Genomic DNA, 17,333 nt, shown 5'->3' on the forward strand with positions numbered 1-17,333 from the left:
AAGTGGTGCACGCCGTGCCTCCAACTGCTCTCAAAACCACTCGTTCAGAGCGCTGAAATGTAACCAAAACACGTAGATGGGAAACCGGACAAAGAAAAACTCAGCAATGGAGAACTGAGAGAGCCAGCAAACCAGAGGTGGAGCCATGGTGAAATGAAGGCTCGGCAAAGACTGGAGAGAAAGGTCTGCCAGTGGTGAGGGTTCCTCTATGTGAAAGGACTGACTTGTCCTCAAGAGAAAAGAGGAATAAAATGTCATGGTTTATGTTAACAAAAATATCCAGAAGAAATGCAGTGTATACAGGAGGTGTGTGTTTGATTAAAGACAAACTTCACCAAGTGCAGCCAGCACCTAGTCACGACTCACTTTGGAAAATCTTTACTGATACACATAAGCTGTTCTAACTGCCCAGGCTGAAGGGGTAAGGAACCAGAAGAGGGTATAGAGAACACCCTAATTGAAATGAAAACCATAAAGCAGTAATGAGGATTCTTAACATTTTGAAAGGTTATTGCAAATAATGCAAATAACTGTATGAGGGTTGTGCAAATAAAGTCCAGGCTAGCAAATAATATATACTAAAGGGCATTCTATGACTCAATGAAATGCATGGATTGATTTGCAACCACTCTTTCAACTGCACAAAATTTAAACACAACACACACACAAATGCTCCGTTTTTCTTCTTATTTCCCTAACAGCTTACATCTAGGGGGGAAAATGGGTACAGAAATTAAATTCCACAATTAGTGTTGAATTCACAAGTCATAGGCATTGCCTGGCTTGTTAAGCAGCAAACCTAGAATTAAGTCCCTGTTCTTCATTCCAGAAAGGACTGCCATGGCAGAAAGGCTCCCAAGATCTCGAGAAAAGAACATGCTCACCCTACCCAGCAATATTCCCTACTGCCAACTCACACAGCAGTTCCTATGGATCACTCCCAGCACAAGATCTTGTCTGGCAACAGGAACCTTGAGACATGAGTTGAACTACCCTGACAACGAGCATCTGCTCCTCTCCTCTCAACCCAACCCTCCACACCCAGAACTCTAGGCTAGCACCCTGCCATAATAATTTTCAGATTGGTTTGGCCCAGTGATGTCCACTCATTGCATGGAATTAATTTCTCTTTTTTTGCTAACTTGCAAGGCAATCTTTGAAAGCAGGAGAACCTCTGAAGCAACTCCACATCTTTTCAACAGAAACTGACTATCGTCTGTGTCACTGGGTGATTTCAGAAGTTTCTGTGCAGAACAGCAAAGCTCTTGACATCAAGTAATAACAAAAGTGCACTTCATATTCTTCCAAGTGGTAACGTGTTTTGGATTTGAGGCGATTCATTAGATGCTTAAATGTTACTCAATCTATTGTATTAAGAATGGCAGCTGCATAACGATAAAGAATTAACTTCAACTTCCACATTTTAAGAGGGAAAACCAACGAGAAAATGAGATGATCCCATCTAAGGCATCACTGGCCTCTCGGTGTGAGCTGCCAACACCACAAGAAAAGGCTCAGGACAGCTCATGGTAACTTCCCCATCCTCATAAAGTGGCAAGTTCAAAATGTTTTATTTCATTGTGGTTTTTTTACACTAAATACACTCCACTGTGTCCTCCAATAGAAAAACAGCAATACAAACAGCAAGCCAGTACAAAACAGGTGGTCACAAACTATCTGCAGGCACCTGCAGATGGGGTTGTTTCCAGATGGTGGGAACGAGTGATAGCACACAAACTGGCCTTTTTCAAGTCTTCTTCTCTGAAAATACTAAAAGATATTTCTTCTTTTGACAGATAAGTCCTGCAAAGCTTTTAGCATGTGGATCCTGGCATGCAACAATGACCCACTGGCAATGCCACTGCTCAGGGAAAAAAGGGCAGAGCATGAGGCTGCTTGAGCAGGATGGCAGGGTTTTGGATTTGGCATGTACTTGGTCTCTACCACAGTAACACTACATGTAGGTATCAAAACAGAGTGTATGAGGTTATTTATGTTAATGACAGTCCTGGCATCCTGCCTCTGGATGCTGTATTAACCTGCTGGATGTAACTTCCCACCACAAGAGCCTGCATCGGGCTCTTTAAAACTTCAACATATTTCAACCAGCAACAGCAAAACTTTCCTTCTGAAACCTTGGACTGATTACTTTTTTTCCCTCCTCCACAGAAGACCTCAGCCAAAACAGTTCCAAAAATGAGGCTAAGAAAAAGCTTTTATGTATGAAGATTATTATTTTTTCATTTAGAAATTAAAAGTTTCTCTTCCAAAATCTTTCAGGAGACACTTTATGTGGGAGAAAGCGTTATGACTTAGATATGTTGTCACAATATAAAAATCTGCCTGAATTTGGCCAAACTATATGCTTCAGGGGGAGAAGATACAAATTATCACTTTATTCATACTTAAGACTTTTCTTAGTTATTGAAATTCCAGATTACAGGAGAACATTTCATATTCTTGCTGCTGTTTAGTAAACAGGGGCCGGCCTGAGCCATCCACAGTGAAATTCCCTTTTGCGCAGAGCTTTGCCATGGTTTTAAACTACAAAAGGGTTGATTCAGATAGAGGGAAGAAATTTTTTATTTTGAGGGTGTTGAGACACTGGCACAGGTTGCCCAGAGGGGTGGTGGATGCCCCAAACCTGGAAACACTCAAGGCCAGGCTGGATTGGGCTCTGAGCAGCCTGATTTTGTTAATATCCCTGCTCATTGCAGGGGAGTTGGACTGTATGGCATTTAAAGATCCCTTCCAACCCAAACCATTCCATGATTCTATGTGCCACCTCCACAATGTCACAGCTGATAGCAAAGCCTCCTGGAGACTGCTCCACAGCATGACTTGCCACAGGGTCTCAGCTTCCCTCAGGGCAGCTGATGGAGAAGATGCCCAGCTCTGGCTGAGGGAGAGCCAGAGCCAGGAAGGGATGTAGGAAAAACACAGGGAGATTGGGAAATGTGAGGAGAATGTGATGGAAACCCTCTGGAAATCTGGAGAGAAGAAAAGGGCAGGCTGGGAGCACAGTGCTGAGCAAGAGAAGGGCACTGGGATTAGGAAGCAGCTGTGGGAATTAAAGATGGGTGCAATGAGGGTCTAAACAAGGGAAGAAGCCACTTGGGCAAGGGGCTGGGAAGAGCCAGGCTGCAGGGCCTAGGGCAGAAGGGGTAAAAACCACAGACAGACTCTTCCTGGAGGATGGGTGGAAAACAATTGCAGCAATCATGCCTTCAGAGCAGGAACTGCACCCCAAATCCCCAGTCCTGCCATCCCTTTGCCATCAACAAGCAGGACAGGCTTGATGACAAACACCTTCCCAACAAGAGCAAGCTGTCAGAAAATGGTAATTTATCATTACTTTGTTACTTTAATTGCTAAAATGGCAGCAATCTGTATTTATCACTCACGTGGGTGTATCGGTACTGCAAACTAGTTTTGAAATTTGCTTTAGAAAAAAACCACAGTTATTAGAATGAAAACAGGTCTTTTTACAGAAACAAGTATACACATATATTGCGTATATACCAAAGTATATTCTTCCATCCCTCTTACCAAAATTTCCCTTACTCAGCACATCCTCTGGATCTATCCAGGCCTGGATCTGAGAAGTCCAAGACAAGATCCCTGCTCATTTGGCCAAGCATTTGGAGGATGTCAAGTGAACGAGCAGTGGGGAACAAAAAGGAGAATCTCACAGCAATGAACTCTGCTTGGAGAACATAATCCCATTGCTGTCAATGCCAGGACAAGTAATTTCAATCTTTCAGTTTTGGGTTTTTTTAATAAGCCTGGCTTACATTTTTTGGATGTCCAATTTATTCACAGAGGTAAACACCACTGGTGGCAACTGAGGCCAGTGGGAGCTATCCTCTGTAGGTATTAAACACTGAGTTATCTTGGAAAATTAAAGCGCCATACAGGTGAGTTTGTCAATCCAAAGCTTTTAATTATTTCTGATCCTCTTTTTCAAAGAGAGGAGAAACACCAGCCACTTGCCCAGTGGACTAGCACACTTTGTGAAGCATCCAAATCCTGGAGACACCAACCTCACAAGTCTACAGGGAACCCAAGCGACTCCATCTTCAGCAGTGATTGATTTGTATGGTAAATGCAGCACAGGCCACGTTGGAAGCAACGCTGAATGATGCAGAGGCATTCTGAAAAAATATGCTAGAAAAGCATCTGATATGAAAATGAAAACTGAAGGTATTTGACTTGGGTATTTTCACTCTGATTTTCAAACTCCAAGTCTCCACAAGCATTTTATTTCCCTAGTAAGTATTTATTTTTACACAGCCAAGCTTTGATTCAAGCTACTTGTCTGCCACCAGACTTTTCTTTTGAAGCACCACTTAGATACTATTCAGATGTGACCATGAACAAGGTTAAGTTGCACTACTACAGTAACCAATTATGTTGTTTTTAAGTCTGCTAACAAGAAAAAATAGGTATTTACTACAGCTCCATGCCGTCAATTCCTCACTCTCGAAAGTTTTCCGAGACATTTTAAAACAAAAGAAGTTAAAAAAGTCCTCAAGCAAAGAAGTAGTGGAGTTCTTTTGCTAACTTCTCTGTCTTTAAGACATACCACAAGGTTCAGAATTCAGGAGCCTTTCGGCTCCTAAAATTAGTAGGTGGTTTTCAAAACCCAGCATTTCCACTGCTGAGCAGGCAAAAACATAGCACTTACATGCTTAGTTACTGGCTCCTTTTCTTTGGAAACCAAGAACAGGCTGGACAAAAGTGTAATAAATGAGTGGAGAATTTGGTGCTAATAGAAAATGAGACTGGAAAACCTCAAGCAAACAACACCCAGTTATCCAAAAAACAAGCGCAGGAGGATCAGAAAGCAAATCTCCCATCATTGTCTGTCTCCATACCCCACCCTGGTGTGGGTTCCCAAGAACTCTTCCCCCTAATTTTGCCATTGTGGGTCAGATCTACCAAAAAGCCTGGATTCCTAAATGACAGCATTGACATGCTGCAGAAAATCCTATGGAACATGTATAAATTCTCCACACAACACCCAACAAGTTTTTGTGTTCTGCTACTGCACTGACCACAGAGCTGTCAACAGGCTACACCTTTTCCCTAGATATACTCAATAGGAAGCCATAGAGATTGCTCTGGGTGCCTCAGTTACACAAACAGTGAAAAAACAGCAAAGAACTTGGGGCCAGGTGACAACTGTCCACCTCAACAGCGAGTATGCATCAGTTTGCACTGCAAGCATAGCCTTGATCATAAATTAAAAACAGCTATGGGAATTCCATGTACTGCCAGGGAAAATGTAATTAAGCTCCATTATTCAGGCTATGAAGGACTAAAGGTATAATTTATCCTCCTCTCCCAGCCCTTCCAATCACCTGCCTTTCAGGCATGTCAGTTGGGAAGATGATTCCCATGAGGCAGATACTCATCTTCAGACACATCCTGATGGTTGGATCAACTCATTTTAAACCGACTCCTGGACAATGTACAGGAACAAGTTTCATGGCATTTGGGCGAGATTTAAACCAGGGGAAGGGAAGATCCTCCAAAGCCTCCAGCATGAGCTGTCAGAGCTCCTGGATGCCCTGTTCTCCACGGCTCAGCCAGCAATTCTCTGCTGATTCAGCATCCATGCCCACAAATGAGAAACAGACGTCAAATTTTAGCAAGTTATGCTTCTCAACTGCTAACTGAAAATTAGTTAAGATACATTACATGGTCTTAGGTCAGAACACTCCTCGAAGGACAAGGAATACAGCTTGACAGAAAAAAATAAGAAAAATGAGTTTGTGCTGAAGCACCATCTCAACTTCAAACAACTTTAGATCAGATCTAGGGAGCAGAAGTCCTAGAGAGACCTTATGCAGTCCTTTAAAGTAACTTGCTAGCCACAAAGGTTGACTCTAGAAAGTCACAGTTATCTTTTATCTGGCACCTTTACAGTTGTCAGGCAACACGGTAATGATATGTTTAAAAGAAACTATTAGTGGGGAAAAAACTGTGACACCCAATTAATGCTTTGCAGCAGAAAGATGAGCCTTTTCATCTCAGCTCTCTGTGTTACACCAACTTTCAACTTTTGGAGGCATCTTGGTGGCTTAACCACATCTTGAGACCCTCAAATGAAGCCCAGGTGCCTTCCAGGAAAGAAACCTTGGCTAAATACAGGTTGCACTTCGGTGTAACAAGTTGCTGTATACACATGAATGATGCACAGTAACTTGTGACACACAGATCAGACTACAGGTTTTCTTGACTCTTCCTGGTTTTAATGTTTCACATTTTACCTTCAGCATAGTAAAAATAAAAATAAGGCTACTAGGATCTCCATCTAATGAAATAGGTCTAATATGGGGGAGAAAAAGCAACAGACCAATGAATTCTGGAGTTTTGCAGTGACACTGTGTGCACAAATTAAAAATCACCAGACCAATCTGAGGATATAAATGGTCCTCATGCAAATTATGTCAGCTGCTGTGCCCACACACTGTGTCCACAGCAGAACTCTTCGGGTGAGGGTGTTTACCATTCCCAAGCAGAGGCAGGGCTGAATAACCCAGCTGCTGGAGAACCACTGCCCAAACTGAAAAATGAACACATGGCTTTTCACTCTACATGTGTGTAGGTCCAGAACAACTCTAGTAAGAGGCCCAGCTGTACCAACTGAGAGAAAGGACACCGGGCTTTTATCAGGAAACTTTCACTATCTCAGTTCTGAGCAGCTATTCTATTTCCATCCAGCAGGTAAATAGCTATTGCAGCTTTGTCCATCCTGGATTTTCATGGCTTTCCACTGTCAGCAAGAACAGAAATCTGTGAAAGAAGCAGCCACTGACATTCAAGTAAGAAAGCATCTAAAAACCCAAATCCCTGGTTGGCATGAGCACTCTCAATGTAATCGCTGCTAATTCCTGTGCCAGTGACAACAGCGGTTGAGTCTCATGAAGGGAAAGACTTGTGCAAGCAGAGCTGAAGCATCTGTTAAGTCTGTGATCTTATTCCACACAAAACTTTCTGGCTACTAGGAAGAAGTGGCTTCTATTACTTCTCTGAGCTTCCCACACAGCACCAACCCACATCTTCATTACCTGCATCCAACCCCCCCAGTGGGTGCTGGTTCCCTGCTACCTCAAACATCAGCAGAGTGCAGCTAATACTACTTGTTACTCCTTTGGTTTTCTGGCCAGTCATCCAAAAATCTCTCCACAATCTTGTCAACTCGCTTTGCTGTTGCTGCCTAGGAAAATCTCTGCAACCGCTCGCGTTTGGCCGGTTTTCCCCACGGCCATATGGTCCCAACGCCTCTCCCGCCTCTCCTCCGCTCGCCATGAAAGCTTAACTTGTAATTCGGCAAAAACGAGAAGCCCGCATCCCCCTGCTCACGGCTGCTCTGTGGGTTTTTCCAAGAGCTGTAATGAGGAATGTTAAACAAACACCTTTAATTAAAGGAATGTTTGTTTAGTGTAATTAAATGCCTAAGGAACACCGCACTGTTGCAACCCCGGATAGTTTTGCAGTGCGTGCTGTACCTTGCGATACTCGAGTGCGAGGGAAATAATGCAAGCAAGTGACAGCCTGGCAGTAAACACCCAAATATTAAGCAGCGTCCAAGCCATGCTACCCGTTTACCAACGCCTACGTGTCAAGAGGAACCGGCACTCCTGTATCAGCTGAAACAAGAGGTAAACTTGAGAAACTGAGTTACAAAAAAATCCTGAAAAATAGAGAGGAATAAAACCCCAGCCCCAAACTCACAGCGTTTTCAGTCCCATTTCCTCTACCCTCTTCAACTACCTTTCTATCCGAGCAGAAAAGAGGAGTCCTTTGAAGAACGAGACTTTTGACACCGCTCCGACAGCGGCACAGGGTTTGTTTTTTATGTGACAAAAGTATTCCCCTTCCTTTCCAGCCGCCTCCACGGCGATCCAGCGCACTGCCAGCCCCGAGTGAAACCCAAGTCTCCCGCCTGGCAGGGTGGAGCATTCCCTCCGGGCTGCAGCTCCGCTCCGTTTTTCGCTAAACTACCGCAACTCACTCGAAGTTTTGGGGCGTTTATTTTGTGAAGACAAAAAGAAGAGAAGCGGCGGGACCCACGGCGGGGGCCGGGGCCAGGCGCGATAGCGGCACTCGAGATGTTTACCGCGACTTCGAGCCCCGGAGCCACGCGGGCGGCGCGGTGCCCTTCCCTTCCCCGCCTCTCGCCCCTGTACCTCCCTAGGCCGCTTCTCGCTCTCCAGCGCGGCATCCCCCGACCCCCGCCCCGCAGGTGGAGCGCGCCCGCCGCGACCCCCGGAGAGAAGGAGGGAGGGCAGAAGGGAGGGAAAGAGCGAGCCGGAGCCGCCGCCGCGGCGCCGCCGCTCAGCCCCCGCGCGGTCCCCGCGGTGCCGCTCTGCTCCGCGCCGTGCCCTGCCCGGCCGCCGGGCGCAAGGTCACCGCTCCGGCCGCTGGCCAGGGACTGGCCGCGGCTGGAAAGCCCCTACCTGGCAGCGCCGCCGCCACTATGGCGGGCCGCGCCGGGCCACGCCGCCGCTCGGCACTTCCCACCTCCCGCCGCCGGCGGAGCTGCGGCCGCCTCCCGCCTCCTCCTCCCCGCGTCCCGGCGGCGGCCCCCGGGCCCCGCTTACCGCGGCTCGGGGACAGGCGGCGGCCGCCGACGGGGAGCTGTGCCCGCGCCGCTCCCGCCGCTGCTGCTGCTGCTGCTGCCGCTGCCGCCGCGGCTGCAACAAAGGACTTCCGCCCCGCCGCGCTGCCGCTGCCGCAGCGCCGGCTCCGCCGCGACCGCACGGAGCCGGACCCCTCCCCTCGGCGGCCGCGGCTCCCGGCGCCGCCGCTGCCAGCGCTGCTGCGCCGCCGCCAATGCCGGGGCCCGGCGGGCGGCTCCCTGCCGCGCTCCGCTCTCCTCCCATGCCGCCGGGGACGCGGCGCGGCGCGGGCTGGCGCTGCCGGAGCCCCCTCAGCCCGGCTCCTCCCCGTCCTCCGGCGGAGCCCCCCGGACCCGCGGTGGGGCAGCGTTCGCCGGCGGGCGCCCACCGGGACCCCGCGGCCGGGCTGTCCCGCCTCGCTGCTCTCCCGGCCCCCCGCAGTCCGCCCCTTCCCCGCGCACCCGGGCTCGCCGCAGGGAACGGGGAGTCTCTGCTTTCCCCCCGAAGTGGCCGTGGCCGGTGCTAACGGGGAGGCTCCGGTCACCCGTGTGGGTGTCCGGCCATGGAGTGTTGTACCGCAGCCCCACGGCCCCCGCGTGGGACGGTTCAACTGCGAGAAAACCACTGCGAGCTGCTTGAGGAAGTATTTCCTTCTCACTGTAATTTCACACGTTAATACCTCCGCCCTCCCTCCTGGAGCTTCACGGTGATGCAGGAGCACAGGGCTGGCAGCCACCGCCGCTCTCTGTCAAAGATCCCGAGAACAGCGCTTTTTTTCATCCTTCCAGGAGCTGTTCCAGGCCTTCTTCCCACCAGTGTCTGGACCTCTCCTGTGTGACAACATCCAGCTTCTCCGGAACTATCCCATGTGAGTAAGTGGGATTTCCGGCCCCCCTGCTATCTGCCGCAGATCTGAGAGAAAACATAAGCCAGGTCAGGCTTTCCTCCAGGTCTTACCACTTGATTTTTCCACCCCCAAAGTGACATTTGTCCTTCAGCACAAGCATTGTAAGTGTTTAATCCGCACAGCTCCGTCATTCAGTTTCTGGAGATCCCATTGTTTTTATATTGCTGCAACTGAGATCCCTCTAAGTATCTGACAAGCCAAAGGGGCAAACTTAATCATAGCAATACTAAGAGATTGCATTACATATTTGAATATGGCAAAAGTAACGAAAAAAGGCAACAAAATAAAATGCCACAATGTTAAAATGTACCAGCATCCATTCCTGCTTGAGTGACCCTGAAGGTTTTACTGAGGCATCCCTCCTATTTGTAAGCAAACAGGACAAACCCAACTAACACAATCCTAGTTTCCAAATGGAGGATCAGCCCTTCCTCCTGGGTCTATCTGGGGATTTTCTAACCACTACAGAATAAAAGCAGAGCTTTCAAAACATGTCTTTCAGAATGTGTCTAAAAAATCCCTGTTTCCCCTCTCACTCTGCTTCAGCCTTGCCTCAGGGGTCTGTAGCAGTGCCAAGGGAAAAAAACCTCTGTGGCTGTAAGACTCCAGCTCCCACAGAAGGTGGAGGGACCCCCACATTACAGCTGCTTTGTAGGTTTTCCTGTTTTATAGGAAGTTAAATTAACAGTCTCCATAAGCCAACAGAGTAGTGGTTTTCAAATCACACTGAAAGGTTGCCTTTTTTATGGTTCAAGAGTCTTTTTCTCCCCACCTCTTTACACAGCCCAGGGCAGCACAAGCCGAGAGCACCCATGAGGGGCTTGTGCAGCCTCTTGCTCTGTCCCATGTGCGTCACACCGGGAGCTCCTGCCACCTCCAGTAAGGTGGGGCACAAGGCAGTCCCCCTTTCTCACCACCCCCCTTCTCTTACTGCCTTCCTACCATACTTACATTTCCTTTTTTTTTTTTTTAATTATTATTTTCTGACCACAGAAGAAGAGGGAGTAGGAACACACATGGAGAGAGCTGTGATTATGTCCTGATGTCTTTCTGACCCACCAGCATAGGCTGTGTCACTTTGTACTGGCTGTGAGTGATATCATTGCCTGTGTTTTACAGCAAAACACCAAATTCAATCCTCACCACCGCTTTCATCAGTTTGGCTTTGGTTTCTCTGAAGCTCTTCAAAGTCCTCTTTGGACCAGAGTCAACCTAAATAATATGTAAATAATTAATCATTTAAATAAATAACATGCCATCTGCAAATAGCGACTTGCTCCGTACACAGGTTAATAAATATGTTAAATAACCCAAAACAGAGTACAAAACCTTGAGCCACCTACTGCCAATCTCTTTTGGGGAAGAAAAGTGGGTACCAATATTTATAGGAGCAGCAGGATTATAGCTCCATGGTCTCTCAATTCTGCTGCTGCGCAAACACAGAAGGGAAAGATGGTCCCTGAGTCCTGTGAGCTTTCTATTTAAAATAGAAGAAATAAAACATAAGGCAATGGAAAATATAAAGCTGTGCTGGTCAATAAGCAGCAAACACATGGATGAAAATTCTTTGGAGCCTACCGTCTGTCATCTCTCAGCCCATCTTCATCACCCACCCAGGCTCAGGCTGCCTAGAAATAGCCCCAGAAGCTGATGCATTCTGGTGGCCAGGGTCATTATTTGCCTTTAATATTCAAGAATTGCAGTTATGGGGATGCAAAAAGAAAATGGACTACAAACTATCAAATGCTGAGAAGAAACCAACAGGGATGATCCGAGGCACTGAGTATCTTCTGCAGAGGCCCTGAGTCAGCAGAGATACCATGGAGGAGGTGGGTGTGATAGATCTTGGAAACTGTACCAGAATCATGACAAAACCACACAAATAGTGATTTTTTTCACTGCCTTTTCCAGCTGGAAAAACAACGTGTGAACATCAAATGAACCTGGTGGCAGCATGACGCTGTATGGACTGGACGTTTGAACAGGTTCAGAACGCAATTTGGTAACATTCATCGGAAAGACACCTCGGAGGTGGTACTGAGTGCCGGAGCGGAGGCTTGGGCTCGCCGGGGTGCGCAGGGGCCGCGCTCCCCTTTCCCGGGAGAAGCCCATCCCTGCCCGGGAGGGGCTGCTGGTGGCCCGGCAATCGCGGTCAAGGGTGGGAGTGCCGCCTGTGCCTCCTCCTCTGCCTGGCACCTCACCCGGCACAGCTGCTCTCGCCTAAAATAACACCTGGTTTAGCATCAGTGAGCGACCGGAGGAGGAGGCCTGACAGAGAAACGCCGCGTCCTCAGGACTCGCGCTGGTTAAAGCAGCACAGAGGCCGCAGACATTGGCGAGGAAGCCAGATCGTATCTTCTCATCCATTCCCGGCCAGACCGGGGAAGCTCCTTTACTTTTTTTTTTCCTGTAAAAAACAAAACCAAAAAAAAAAAAAAAACCACCCCAAAACCAAAACAAAAAAACAACCCAACCCAAAACAGCAAACACCCGCCAACCCCACACACTTTATGCCGAGCGCGGAGGCGCCCAGCAAACCACACTCTGCCACTGGGCGATCAAGAAGCCGAGCCCCCCGCCCAGGCTGACGCCTTTGGCAAGGCACGGGAAAACACGCACCCTCCCAAAAACTCCCCCACGGGGGTGCACACGCTCCTTCCCTTCCTCGCTCAGGAACTGCGGGCGAGCAGCGCGGGCAGTGCCGCCCGCAGCCGCGCAGGGGCCGCGCCCACCGCACCGCCGGGGCGCGCAGGGGCCGCGCTCGCGTTTCCCAGGAGAAGCCCATCCCTGCCCATCCCTGCCCGGCCCGGCGGGGCCCGGCCCGCCCGGCAGGAAGCGCGGGGGGGCAGCGCCCACCCCATCCGCCGGGCGGGCAGCGGGGGCGGGCGGTCGCGGCGCTTCCGCGGGTAAGCGGCTGCGCGGGCGCGGGGGAGCCGCGGGGCTGGGCCGGGAGGGAAGGAGGGCGCTGGGCCCGCGCCACGGGGAGGCTGCGCCCGCCGCCTCCCGATGCGCGTCCTGTTTCTCTCTCCCCCCCACCAATAATTTTGTGCGGAAACAATAGCAAATATCAGCGTTTATTTGCGCAGGGGCCGCTGGCGGGGCGGGGCGAGGGCGGCTCAGCCCGCACAATGGGGGCTTTGTTGGGCGCACAGGGCTCCTCTGTGCCGGAGCCGCCGGGCTCAGCCCCGCTCCCCCGTGCTCCCTCCGCGGCTCCGGGGCAGCAGAAAACACCGTCAGATCACAGGGAAAACGCCAGCCAGGTTTAAAGTTAGTGCTGACACCCCGCAGAGCGTAGTTAATCAGCGGGAGAAGCATCTCTGAGTGTAGCTGGCAGATGGGAAAGTCCCCGAGAGGTCTTGAGCTCACTGGTCGTGGGTTTGAGCACCAGCGGTGGTATCGGAAGGAGAAACTGTTAAATTGGGGTGCGGGGACTGTCTGGAGGAGGGAAGAGGCTCCATGCCAGGCGTCCATCTCGTTTCGGTGGTGAGAAGTCTACATTTGAGCCTTTGGGAGCTCTCCGATTTCTTAATGAGATGAACATCTTGTTCCCTTGCTCCCAGGCACACCATGGATACCACCGGCCACAGCGTCCTCCTCCTCCAGCAGCTGAACATGCAGCGGGAGTTTGGCTTTCTGTGTGACTGCACAGTTGCCATTGGAGATGTTTACTTCAAAGCCCACAGAGCGGTGCTCGCTGCTTTTTCAAACTATTTTAAGATGATATTTATTCATCAGACGAGGTAAGAACACACAGCTCTCCTCCTTTTACCACTCTCAGCATTTTGCTTTTTCTTCTTTCTAAAGGTATGAAAGTCTAAAAGAGTATAAATGGGGACATTAGGTGGCCTGAGGTTTTCTAACCCAGCACAGGCCTTGGCTCTCTAAACAATCCCAGTCCAGAACATGTTGCCCTTTAAAACCACTTTCTTAGTCAGCATATGGCAACATCAGACCCTGCATTTTGGAGATGAGACATTTGTGTGACCTGATAAATAAAGCATATAAGTATCACCATGTTCCTGCAGTGAGAGCCTTGCAGATTTGGAATCCAGGGATATCCTGGTACCTCCTGTCCATGTGAAATATGTCCAGTACTTTGCCTTGGGTTGTTGTCAAGCTCGCTGGGTGAGACTGTCATTTCTGGCAGGATCCACAGGCGAAACAATCGAGAAGCTGTGGCCTTATCACAGTTCTGTGCTTCAGAGTCTTGGAGATAAGGGCCAAGACTGAGATCATTAATTCATTTCAAGCTGTTGTTCACATGCTTCACCTGGCCAGGTCAGGAGTTGTTCTACAGGTATAACAAGAGCAGTGCCAAGGTCTGGCCTCTGACCTGGGGCTGGCTGCTTGTGATGGATTAAACCTTCTTCATTCCCCTTCCTTTCTGAGGGTCGTGGCCTCCAGCACCTCTGCAGGATAATCTTTAGGATCAGCTGCATCGCCCCTTGGCTGGAAGTGAGATGAGTTAACTGCCCTTCCCTGTGGATGTTGTTTGCTGACACTTAAGTGCAATACTCATAAAGATTACACAGTACTGGCAGCTGAACTTCTTACTCAGATAGATGGAGTGGCACACACTGGTGATGCTCAGCTTGCATGGCATCACTGCGGTGCCGTGTGGCTGCAGCTGGCTCTGCATGGGAGGGATGGGGTGGCCAGGGCTGGTCACTTGCACCAGCCTCAGCTGTAGTTGTGCACGTGGCCTTAAGAATCACAGGGATAAAGGCAGAGTCAGGCACTTGGCTTTGCAAACAAAGCTTCTGCACTTCTGCAGGGCTTGGCAGGGAGTGCTGCTTGTAAAAGCGCTCTCACAGCAAATGGGCAGGTAATGGATGGGGATTTGGATTCCTCTATGTACTTAATCATCTGTTTTGTTTCAGCGAGTGCATAAAAATTCAGCCTACAGACATCCAGCCTGACATATTTAGTTACTTGTTACATATCATGTACACTGGGAAAGGGCCAAAGCAGACTGTCAGCCAGAGCCGGCTGGAGGAGGGCATCCGCTTTCTGCACGCAGACCACCTGTCCCACATCGCCATTGAGATGAACCAGGCCTTCTCCCCAGAGCCGGTCCAGTCCTCCAACTTGTACGGCATCCAGATCTCCACGGCACACAAGCTGGCAAAGGAGCGCCTGGGAGCGAAGGAGAGCCTGCCCAAGGCGGGCAGGTCTGCAGCCCAGGGCGATCCCCCCCAGCTGCAGCTGTCCCTGGCCATCGGCCTGGACGACGGCCCCCTGGACCAGCAGGCAGCTCGCCCCGCAGCCCCGCCCGCTGCTCTGGCCAAGCCAGCCGAGGAGCGCCCAAAGCTCTCGGTTTCCATAAAGCAGGAGAGGTGCGACTCGGAGCCCGTGGTGTCCCAGAGCTGCACCCCTCCTTCTCCGGGGGTAGCGAGCCCCATCCTGGCCAAGGGCAGCCTCAAGGTGCACCTGTGCCACTACTGCGGGGAGCGCTTCAACTCGCGGGAGGGGCTGCGGCAGCACCTGCACACCCACGTCTCGGGCTCGCTGCCCTTTGGCGTGCCGGCCTCCATCCTGGAGAGCAGCGACCTGGGTGAGGTGCAGCCTCTGGCTGAGGACAGGGAGCCCGGGGATGGCCATCGTCTCGGGGCCTTCCTCCTCAAGGAGGATGAACATCAGCTGGAGCATCCGAGCTGCAGCGAGCTGGAGCCTCTGCAGATCGGGCAGCTCTCCCTCATCTCCAAGGACCATGAACCCGTGGAGTTGAACTGTAACTTTTCTTTCTCAAGAAAGAGAAAGATCAGCTGCACCATCTGCGGCCGCGCGTTTTTCCGGAAGAGCCAGCTGCTGGAGCACATGTACACGCACCGAGGGAAGCAGCACAAGTACGGCCGCTGCCAGCGGCTGGAGAGCCCCAGCACCCCCAGGTTTCACCCCTACTGTGACAGCGAGAGTGTGGGAAAGAGCTCCAGCTTGTCCCAAGAGCACTTGGAGGAATGTATACTGGAGTCAGATCTCATCCAAGAAAGCGTCGATACGATCCTGGTAGAGTGATTCTCCCCTTTCAGATCTGAAACTGGATGTTTTGGCATTCCCCACCTAGGCAGTGGCTGCTCTGTGCAGCTGATTTTCTTGAGCCACCATTCCCCTCACTGCTAAGATAACTGTGAAGGACTGTGTACTTTGACTTGTGTACTTGCTTTTTTTACTTCTCTAACTTTTAAACTCGATTAATTCCCATCTAAGTCCTTGGAAGCCTCCATGTAACTCAGTTATGCTTTTCCTGAATGTGAACTTATTCCTACTCTGCTTTACTGGAGTAAAGGCTGTATTGCTGGGTGTGAGGTTTAAACATTGTCTAGTACTCTGTGTGGTGCCTAGGACTGTTTGTATCCCATAGAATTGCTCTTCTGAAACCAGATGGATGGAAGTGTAGAGGGAAATACTTACTGTGTTTCCCAAACAGTTTGTTTTTAATGAAAATAAATATCTCAAGGAGATGAATCCTGAAGTTCATGTTGTTCATGTAACTGCAGTTAATAAATCTCTGCATAAATATTTGCAGGAGCCATAAGGCTGCTCTTTTCAAGGGAATTGGCAGTGTTGATGTAGGGGTGGCAACCTTCATTTTGACAAGCCCTGGAGTCCTCATCTGTCTTCTAAATTTACTTTTAAACTCTAGGGATTTGCATGTGTTTTTCCTCCTTCCTACTCCTCCCTCATTCCCCGCTGCTGCATAAGCAAGGACAGATTTTGATGTTCCTCTAGGACCATGTTTCATTTTTGGACTGTCTTCTCTCCAGGGAGGAAGGAAAGCTGCAAAGGAGTGTTCTCTCTTCTTTGAGAGAAGATATACCCTGACTTAAGTCTTTACAGGATTAAATGCCACACACGTACTTTCTGAGTGAAAGTGATTTCTGACTTTATAAACAGCTTGGAGTAAACACATTTTTAAATATTACAATCTGTATATTTGCTCAGAGCAAATACATAGCATGTTATTTTTTCTCTGTTTGCAGAGCCAGTATTAGATGGTAACGTGCAAGTTTTTTGCCTTTCATATAATCATAGAATGGTTTGGGCTGGAAGGGACATTAAAGATGATCTAGTTGCAGCCCCCCCTACCATAGGCAGGGCTACCTTCCACTAGGTTGCTCAAAGCCCCATCCAGCTTTTCATTTATCATTACTTGTTATCTGAAGGGTAATATCCAGGAAGGGGTTAAAATTATACATATGCCTCTTGAATTCGTAGTTTGCCCCTGTCTAGTTTTCATCCCAGGCTTCCCACCAGATGGGCTGCAGCCCACCCCTCAGAGATGCTGTTAGTCAGAAGGCCCCAGGGAGACACACCAGGTTCTTAGAGAGCAGAGGTCTTTTCTGCAGCAAAGAGCAGAAGCCTCGTGAGCTGCTCCTGTAATCTCTTTACCCAGATTTTGAGAAGCTGGAGGCTCCCTGCCAGTCCTGGTGGAGCAGAGTCATTGCCTTTGGAAAGGGGGAGCCTGAACAATGGTGTGAGAACAGTTTGCTGTCAGAATGCCTGCTCCAAAGCTCTTTGTAGTCGGGGCTCTTGAGCTGTCTTTGGTATTGTCCTGGAGCAAGAGCTGCAATTAAACCACTGCCGAATTAAAAGACCATCTGAGGTCTTTGTAAGGGCGGTTGCTGCTTCTCCTGGGCAGGGAGCTGCTCACTCCAGGGGCAGGATTGGCCACTGAGAGCTGCCAAATTGTGTTTCAAGACAAAGGGGCAAAACAACCAGTCCCTGAGCCTGCCGAGAAGATGTTGTAAAATGCAGGCTGTGGTTTGGAGTGTGCTTCCCTGCAAGCCCCAGTGCTC

At 49.7% G+C, this 17,333-nt stretch overlaps 2 protein-coding genes across 12 annotated transcripts in view; one reads left to right on the top strand and one right to left on the bottom strand.

Annotated features, from left to right (window-relative positions):
* The window catches only part of ZBTB1 (zinc finger and BTB domain containing 1), a 60,020-nt gene extending 47,754 nt beyond the window's left edge, over positions 1-12,266 (bottom strand). For 3 of the 9 annotated variants that reach the window (XR_007777780.1, XM_050975630.1, XM_050975631.1), the window contains exons 1-2: positions 10,681-10,827; positions 9,092-9,542 (exon numbers count right to left, since the gene is read on the bottom strand). The gene's annotated coding sequence lies outside the window, so the exon portion shown is untranslated. Of the gene's footprint in view, positions 1-4,043; positions 4,062-7,782; positions 7,927-8,468; positions 8,585-8,612; positions 8,728-9,091; positions 9,543-10,680; positions 10,828-12,156 lie in introns of those variants that run through there. The other 6 variants (XM_050975629.1, XM_030240256.2, XM_030240257.2 and 3 more) reach the window with 6 other exon arrangements.
* A 129-nt stretch (positions 12,267-12,395) lies between these two features.
* Positions 12,396-16,002, top strand: ZBTB25 (zinc finger and BTB domain containing 25). Of its 3 annotated transcripts, none has more exons than XM_018907139.3 (3): positions 12,396-12,443; positions 13,098-13,277; positions 14,418-16,002. In XM_018907139.3, the coding sequence occupies exons 2-3, from the start codon at positions 13,105-13,107 to the stop codon at positions 15,550-15,552; spliced, it is 1,308 nt and encodes a 435-aa protein (XP_018762684.3). In that variant the 5' UTR covers positions 12,396-12,443; positions 13,098-13,104; the 3' UTR covers positions 15,553-16,002. The 3 variants fall into 3 exon arrangements, with proteins under 3 accessions (XP_018762684.3, XP_018762683.3, XP_009099925.3); XM_018907138.3 differs by lacking the exon at positions 12,396-12,443 and adding an exon at positions 12,470-13,020; XM_009101677.4 differs by lacking the exon at positions 12,396-12,443 and adding an exon at positions 12,470-12,804.
* Positions 16,003-17,333: the final 1,331 nt, after the last annotated feature.

The sequence above is a fragment of the Serinus canaria genome, chromosome 5 (genome assembly GCF_022539315.1).
Source record: "Serinus canaria isolate serCan28SL12 chromosome 5, serCan2020, whole genome shotgun sequence".
NCBI classification, from domain to species: domain Eukaryota; kingdom Metazoa; phylum Chordata; class Aves; order Passeriformes; family Fringillidae; genus Serinus; species Serinus canaria.

Excerpts from the sequence above, each read along its gene's own strand:
- ZBTB25 (XM_018907138.3), top strand. The coding sequence starts at position 12,872 with ATGGGAAAGTCCCCGAGAGGTCTTGAGCTCACTGGTCGTGGGTTTGAG. Across the intron at positions 13,021-13,097 it reads GCGTCCATCTCGTTTCGGTG|GCACACCATGGATACCACCG; the intron begins GTGAGAAGTCTA and ends CCTTGCTCCCAG. Across the intron at positions 13,278-14,417 it reads ATATTTATTCATCAGACGAG|CGAGTGCATAAAAATTCAGC; the intron begins GTAAGAACACAC and ends GTTTTGTTTCAG.